At 36.3% G+C, this 8,367-nt stretch overlaps 1 protein-coding gene across 1 annotated transcript in view; it reads right to left on the reverse strand.

Annotated features, from left to right (window-relative positions):
• The window catches only part of LOC107681685 (ubiquitin carboxyl-terminal hydrolase 33-like), a 32,007-nt gene that overhangs the window by 18,319 nt on the left and 5,321 nt on the right, over positions 1-8,367 (reverse strand). The window contains exons 3-9 of the mRNA XM_016478002.1: positions 6,766-6,819; positions 6,356-6,418; positions 2,822-2,974; positions 2,301-2,406; positions 2,142-2,211; positions 1,919-2,032; positions 1,735-1,813 (exon numbers count right to left, since the gene is read on the reverse strand). Of these exons, the coding sequence (XP_016333488.1) occupies positions 1,735-1,813; positions 1,919-2,032; positions 2,142-2,211; positions 2,301-2,406; positions 2,822-2,974; positions 6,356-6,418; positions 6,766-6,819 (639 nt within the window). The remainder of the gene's footprint in view (positions 1-1,734; positions 1,814-1,918; positions 2,033-2,141; positions 2,212-2,300; positions 2,407-2,821; positions 2,975-6,355; positions 6,419-6,765; positions 6,820-8,367) is intronic.

Here is an 8,367-nt window from a genome sequence, read left to right on the forward strand (position 1 = left end):
TGCCACTGGGTGAACTGAAAAGTCACGCCTCAAACTCACACCATTGGTAAACTATGTTGGGCTGGTCAGGATGAGCCTATACAAAAAATTATTTTAATAAGAATTCTGGGGCCCTATGAAATCAGTTATATTTTTCCCAAATTTTGTGTGTTATGTTTTATTTATTCTGGATACCAGTGTAAGAGTTTCATTAAATCAGAATCATCAAAATGCATGTTTAATCAACTAAATTCATAAAAATTGTACAATTTAATTATTTATATTTTTTAACAATAATATGGCCTATGAAATTGTCCTTTTTTAGATTTTTTTTTCTGGATTCCGTGTTTTATGATCCAATACAAATTCACCATTAAAAACTGTGGTAATGTCTGTGCCGATGGCCTCGTGGGAAGCACACCGATATACAGCGCCATTGTGCTTCGGGCGTCCCGAGTTCGAGTCCCGGCTTGCAGACCTTTCCCAATCCCATCCCCCTCTCTCTCACCTCTCACCCACTTCGCTTCCTGTCGACCTATACTGTCCTATCTAAATAAAGGCATAAAACGCCATAAATATATCTTAAAAAAAAAAAAAACTCTGGCAATTACATGAACTCTAAAAACAATAATTTAAAGGGTTAGTTCACCCAAAAATGACAATTCTGTCATTAATTACTCACCCTCGTTTTGTTCCAAACCCGTAAGACCTTCGTTCATCTTCGGAACACAATTTAAGATATTTTTGATGAAATCTGAGAGCTCTCTGACCCTCCCATTGACAGCAATGTAATTAACACGATCAAAGTCCAGAAAAGTACCAAGATGATCGACAAAGTAGTCACGTGTGACATCAGTGGTTCAACTGTAAAGTTACGAAGCTACGAGAATACTTTCTTGCGCAAAGAAAACAAAAATAACGACTTTATTCCACATTTTCGTCTCTACTGCGTCTCTTTGGACGCGCGTTCACTACAGTATCATGATGCGAGCGTGTGGCGGCGCTAACCCAGATCCGGCATAATGACGTCATCAAAGTAACGCAGTAGAGACGAAAATTGTGTTCCGAAGATGAATGAAGGTCTTATGGGTTTCGAACAACACGAGGGTGAGTAATTAATGACAGAATTTTCATTTTTGGGTGAACTACTAACCCTTTAATCAACCTTTTAAAATGTAATCAAATGAAAATACAACAATTACCTTAAAATAAAACTACCTATTTGTCAAATAAAGTTCTGCACAAAAGACATTTACTCTATCAATTAAAACATGCATGAAAAAATACATTTCACAATAAGTTGGTATTATATCATTAACAGCCAATTTTAACAGCCAATCATATTATCATATCATAGTCAATACTGTATATTTATCTGACAATATTACAAGACACAAGTGCATAAGCATTAAAACATTTAGATTGCCTTGCCATCATCTAATCAATAAACTCTGGTAAATGTAATCTTCCGCAAACTTCGAAATTAATGTATTTTTATACTGTACATTATAATGCTGTAATGCTTAAAGTCACTTGTAGCATTTAAAGCATTTTTAGGGTTTTACTTTTTAGATTAATTTAGACTAAATATATTTTAAAATAAATTAATGTTCAAATGTTTGTGGTCAGTAAGTTTTTTGTTTGTTCTCTGTTATAAAATATAAATATGACTGACCGCAAACGATAATGTAAGCCATAATTTTAATATCTGTGCATCCCTAATGCTTTAACACAAATTAATTTAAGAAAACATACCTGTTGGGAATAACCACGAAACATTGGGTTTACAGCCTTAATGCCCTGGAATAGATTTGTAGGAACAACATAGGAGTTCCTGCAACCACACAAAACAAGAGCAAAGAAGGTTAAAAAATAGCAAAGAGGAAAAAAATACCTGAAAAATTACACTTAAATAGGAAATGACAAGAGAAGAATGTACCTGTTTTTGTGCCAAAGGTCTGTGATGAGTTTCTGATAGCTCTTGCATAGCGCTGGCTTCTTGTCGGTCTTCACCAGACCACCACAGTCCAGGAAAAACTGTGTCAGTGGAGGACTAGAAGATAAACCAGAAAGAGAGATTGATTAAACCAGAGCCAAACTAGACTGAAAGAGAACAATTAGGACACTAAGATAAAAACACTATTGATTATTGGGGTTCTTACCAGTTGGAAAGCGCCTGGAGAGCTGCGTTCATGTAGCAGGTATTGCCAATGTTCTTCAGTCCAGTCAGACCTGTGAGGAGGAACAGACGACAAGGTTCAGACTGACAGTATGGAACGCAGAGCAAATGCACAGAACACCAGACATGAGAGATGAAGGACCTCTGGTCCTCAGTTCATCCTCCTCCTCAGTCTCTATATCCAGGTCATCACAGGTTCCTGCTGGAGGAACTCTCAGCGAGGTGGGGCTCCCAGGAGCTTTGGGGTCCTGAGAACCAGAAAGACAATGGAAGAAGATCAGCAACAGCACGCCTTTTGCAAAAAAAAAAAAAAAAAAGGCAAGTGTAGTTGTGTGCCCCTAAACAACGTTCAGAAAACCTGCAATCTCAAAATCAATTATTAGAGATTTTAATTACATTTAATTAAAACAAATTTCCATCACCACTGATATAACTGACAAAAATGATGACAAAATTTACATACTGAATTGTGATTGGTGTTTGGTCTTACATATATTTGCATGACAGTGATTGGTCTTGTCTTCTATGCAAACATTTATAGTCATTTTTAAATCAAGCAAAAGCAAAGGCAATGTTTTAAATATAAAGGAGGATTTTATCTAAGCACAACCAAACTTCTAAACTTTGCTTTGCATTCACAGAAAGTTGCGTAAGAGTTCTGACCGGGCTGGGAGTCTGTACTGCGGAGATGGGCTTGGCAGCGCTGGGCAACTGTGCATGTGGACCCAGTTTTCTTTCCAGGAAAACCTCCTTGGAACAGGCATAGCACCACACTCTCAAAGTGGTCAGATTCACCGTCAGGTTGTGCCGTGTCTCCTGGAAGAAAAAGCCACAGCGCTTTGATGGACATTTACATGGAAATAAATGCTTATCTGCAAGTTTAATGTTCAACGTGCAAAAAAATAAATAAATAAATAAACAAACAAACAAAAAAAACCCCTCTCCATATATTACCAAAAAAAAAAAGCAATAACTAGAGCTGCACAATACATCGGTGAGCATATCAATATCAGCTTCTTTGATCATAATTAGTGGTAGTAGTAGTAGTAACAGAAGCATTAGCATTCATCTGAATGAATCATCCCCAATTTATCGAGAAAACTCTTTTTTATGCCAATTACCTATTTTCTGACTGTGAATCATGAGTCTAGTGGTGTAATTTTATATCTTGCATGGGGGTTGGGTTCAAATCCTGTTATACATTTTGTAAATGAACCAATGAATATTACAACTAAAATCAACCAGTAATCGCCCTACAGTTGTTTTGTATGGAAAAAAATCATTGGTTCTGTTTAAATCTTTAAATGGCTTGAATAGTTTTGAATGATTTAAAACATGTCAAATTCAACACTGAAGCTTTATTGTGAACCCGTTTTTTTATTATCATTTCACAAAACAGTATAGATTTAAAATATCTGCTGCTATTCATTAAGCCAACATTTCTATATCACTGCCTTTTTACTTCCTAAATAAAGGCAGTCTGAGTCCTGTGCTCTTTCTCTATATATGAAGCCTACAATGCAACAGAAAGGCTTCAAAAATTTAGGGCAAAACACAACTGTGTTGTTGCAACAAGAGCGAAAATGTACCAGGGGAAATGGGAAGTGGCGATGTGAAGCCTGGGCACGCACACAGCGGGGGCAAAGGGGTCTCTACATTATTCATGTGTCTGGATTGGCTTTCACTGCAGCACTAGAACTGGTGCAACTGCAGCTAGACAGGGGAAGTTAAAACATTTATGAGAGCTGCGCCAAAATACAAACCCTGAAAAATCTGCTACTTCGACCATTTCGGTAATGGATAGGATGTTGTACATGCCCATATGCATTTTAATTCACAGCACAGCAAGGGTAACATAATAGAAAACTAATCTACATTATAAATTGTGGTATGCCCAATGCACTCATGATCCTGGCAATTTACACAATTGAAAAAATTATAAAAACATCACCCTACATAATATTGGCTGAATGACATTGAATACTCGTTTCTTACTAATTTTGAGGTGCTGATTCCAAAGATACAAAATATGATGTGCATTTTGTAGCATTTTTGCTTTCAACATCTATTTGTAAATAAGTCTTGTACCATCCCTTAATCAAAGACAAACAAACACATGATTTCTATCTTCCTCTGAGCCAGGTTAAAACTATTTGTTGAATTCTCGGCTGATTTTTACATGTATGAATGATTCTAAAGAAATTATTTTATGCCTAATCCTGATTTCAAGGTTAGAATTATGGCCAGTAACAGAAGAAAATGCAAACATGACCCAGATGTTTTCTGCTACATCTGTGGGTATTACTACATCAAAAGAGCAACAGAAAATTACATATAAACATATTTTTCTTTTTTTTGCAGTTTCTAAGTTAAATGAGACGCGTTGAACACTTCTTTTGTCGTCATTAAAACCAAGACATTTGACTGCTTTTGTTGTTTTGACTAAGTGAATTTAAATGGAAACTTATGGAGGAAAGAAAAATCTTTAAAAAAAAATATGTGATTAAAAGTTTTTATTGATATTTCTGAACTGAGCATTATCAAATTGGTATTAGGCCTTTTTGCAAATCATCTACTCACTAGCCTTGTGTTTTGGTCATGCAACCGTGGTATAGTTCACTTATAGTCTACGTTGTTTTACTTCTGCCGATTGCATTTAAGCTTCAAAATTCACAAACAATGGGCCTCATTCATGAAACACGAGCAGAACGAATTTTTGTGTAAATCGTTCATAAAGCCGTTCTGACGTAAACTTTCGAATTCATGAAAATGTTCGTATTTTCAAAATTTTAGTTGATACGAAAGAAATGTACACCTGCTCCCTACGACTGCCAACAACGACAACGACTGCCTACAACGATGGAGAAGTCAATATTACTGGTTACTGCTTTATTATATTTAGCAAAATTCTTAAAAATGAGATACTAGTAGGCTAATACGTTGCCGCCTTTAATATTCCATACCATAGCAACTAAAGTGTCTCAGCTGGGAAAACGCTGTGCCACCAAAGCATTCTCAAGCGCTACCAGCTGGTCGTTTTAAGAAGAGCGCCTGACATTTTTTCAGCTGGCTAAAAACTCTTTGGTGGTCACACACATTATTGAATATTTATTGTTAGGCATATGGCCTAGTCTTTTTTGCATTTATGCAATATACTGGAGCCAAACCTGAGAAAGTAGACCAGAATATTCCACTGCGTTCCTGGACACGCAATTTGCGTAGCTGTCATTTATAGGCGGGGATTATGCAAATTGTGAATGAGCGTGCACGAGCGCCCTATTACGAATGATTGGAATTCATTAACATACATGTTTAAATATCAAATCGGACGTTTACGAAGAGTTTGTGAATCCGGAGGAGAGTTTTCGGGAAGGTCTGTTTTGCACACAAATTACTCAGAATTTACTCATATATGTACGCAAGTTTCATGAATGAGGCCCTTTGTGTTAATTCGTGAAAAATTATCATTATGAACCAAATCTTATGCTTTCATTGGTCACAAAGCTTATTTTCCGCAATAATCCAAAAGCCAATGGAAAAATCTCATTGGGTTTTTGTCCGGGGAACTTCCTTGTTCACCTACAAAAACACATCTTCACTGCAGTGCTCTATACCCACAAGCACCCTGCTAGAGGAAAACAGCTTAGTGAAAGAAAAAACATGGGCTGAATTTTGTTTACTGCAGCAAACGCAGGTTATTGTGGCGGAAGTATGGCTGATGGCTCTGTCTTCTCTCAGTCGCTCTCACACAGGCACAAGGGTGTTTTGAGAGCATTATGGGGTTTTAGTAATGGGTAATCAAAATGGGCTTTAGTGGGAAGGGAGATCCCCACTGGAGTGCTGATTAATAATGGATGAGTTCACCCACAGGCCAGCCTGGAATTCAAATCACACTTCAGCGATTCATTGCATCATTTAAGTCTCCAGTCACAACCAGAATAAGAGACATGAAACTAACACAGTGACACATGTGATCAGGGATCAGATTCACCTGTCTAAATCAACCTACAAAAGTAATCGTAGAGCTGTAATGCTATATACTCGCTGTGGGTGAAAACATCTTAAGCTGTAAGTACACTCACGCAAAACAAATTTAAACAATAAAATGTAGTAAATTACTGTAATTAAAATATAAAGCGCATTAATTTGAATAATTATTACACAGAAACAGTAGAAACAAAGAATAAGATGACTAACCTGAGAGTGGAAAGTGCTGTGGTCCGCATGTGATTCCCCACAGCCAACATATGAACAGCCATTCTGAATGAAAGATATACATGAAATTAAATTATAGCTACTCTACAGGCTTCACTATAAACTAGCTTTCAATAATCAAGAATTTAAAAAAAAAAATAGATTTTTTTTTTCACCCAGACATATAAAAAGTAATTTAAGAGTTTTTATTATTATTATTATTATTAATTTTCGTTTTCCTTTTTTTACACAAAATAGTATATCATTTTAATATCAGCCATTTATCGGTTATCAGGTATTAATGTTAAAATAATTTGCAGCTAATCCCCATTGCTGCAGGATTTTAATATCGGTGCATCCCCATTATACACCAAACTTGTGGAGAAACATTACTTAATATAAAGATAACTTACCTCGAGACAAGCCCAAAGGTTTGGTCCCCCGACTTTACAGTCTTGACACTGACCCTGAAAACAAACACATTTTTACTTAATTCTGTCTATGTACCATGTAGACCACCGTTTCAAAGTGTGGGGTCAGAAAAATTATTTTAATTTCAAATAATACTTTTATTCAGCAAGGATAATTACACTGTTCAAAAGTGATAGTCAAAACATGTATAATGTTACAAATAGGGGTGCTCCGATCAGGATTTTTGAGGCAGATCACAGAAAGCAGTATCTGCCGATACGATCACCGATACCGATCTTTTTAAAGCCTTCTTTTTATCATGTAGAATTATTTATAGTGATGATCCAATCAAGATTTTTAGACATTTATTCAGGGCCTGAATTTCATTTTTGAAAATGAATTCCCCTCTTAGATGTCTCTTGTGAGAGGGAGTTTTTTTTTTCATTTGAGAGGTATGGGGACATTTTTCAAAAATATATATTTATCTCACCTAAATGTTTGATCATGCACTGCATTTTTACAATCATGCAATTGTTGCACAATAGCTTACACACAGCACAAGCCTGACTTTGTCAGCTGTATGTGAGGTTCACATATACTCCGTTTGCAGTGCGTATGAAGTCCATGTGCGGTACGTAATCGGTGCAGAAGCAGCACTGACTGTGCTTTCACACAAGTGTCAGCAACTGATCCCTGGCTCTTTACTACAAACACAACATTTATCATTATTTTGATTTGAAATCCAAACATTGTTACTGAAAATGCTTTTTCAGCATTGTGATTCTTTTTTTACACCGTTCAGTAATACAATCTTTCATAGACGGGTTTAAACGCAATAAATATAAGCAACACATTCAATGCTTTTTACTTTTGCATTTACTTCTACATTTACATATTAAGTTGCTCAAGCAAGTGGCAAAACATTTTAAAGGGGTCATATGATGTCGTTAAAAGGAACATTATTTTGTGTATTTGGTTAGACGTGTTTAAACGCAATAAATATAAGAAACACATTATTCAATACTTTTTTTGCATTTACTTCTACATTCACATATTAAGCTGCTCAAGCAAGTGGCAAAACATTTAAACTACTTTTCTTACGTTATCACAAACATTCTAAATTAAAACTTACCATTGACAGAAACAGTCAGCTCTACTGCCTTTTCTTTTGCATTTAAATCTTTATTACAAGCAATCCTGCGGTTCATAAAGAACTTTTTCCGACCTCCACGAGCGCCATCTATTATTGCCTTGTTTATCTAAAAGTGCTCTTTTCCTTTAAACCCAGCCAAAAAGCCATAGCCTATGTGCGGACTGTGAAACACAGTAGACTTTAATTATATGCATTTATGGCGCGGCGCGATGCAACGCAACGCGTAAAAAGACAGTATAAGTCATTATAATCAGTAATTATGTCCCCACAGGATGCAACAAATGCCTCATTTATAATGGGTTTTAATGTTTTTGTCTCGTCGCTCCGGCCGGGACACGGCATCACAGTATGGTAAGGGGCGTAACATTTCCGTCACATGCTTCAGGAATTCGGCCAATCACAATGCACTGGATAGCTGGCCAATCACAGTACACCTCGCTTTTCAAACCAT

This window comes from Sinocyclocheilus anshuiensis, unplaced genomic scaffold (assembly GCF_001515605.1).
Source record: "Sinocyclocheilus anshuiensis isolate Anshui unplaced genomic scaffold, SAMN03320099.WGS_v1.1 scaffold436, whole genome shotgun sequence".
Classification (NCBI taxonomy): domain Eukaryota; kingdom Metazoa; phylum Chordata; class Actinopteri; order Cypriniformes; family Cyprinidae; genus Sinocyclocheilus; species Sinocyclocheilus anshuiensis.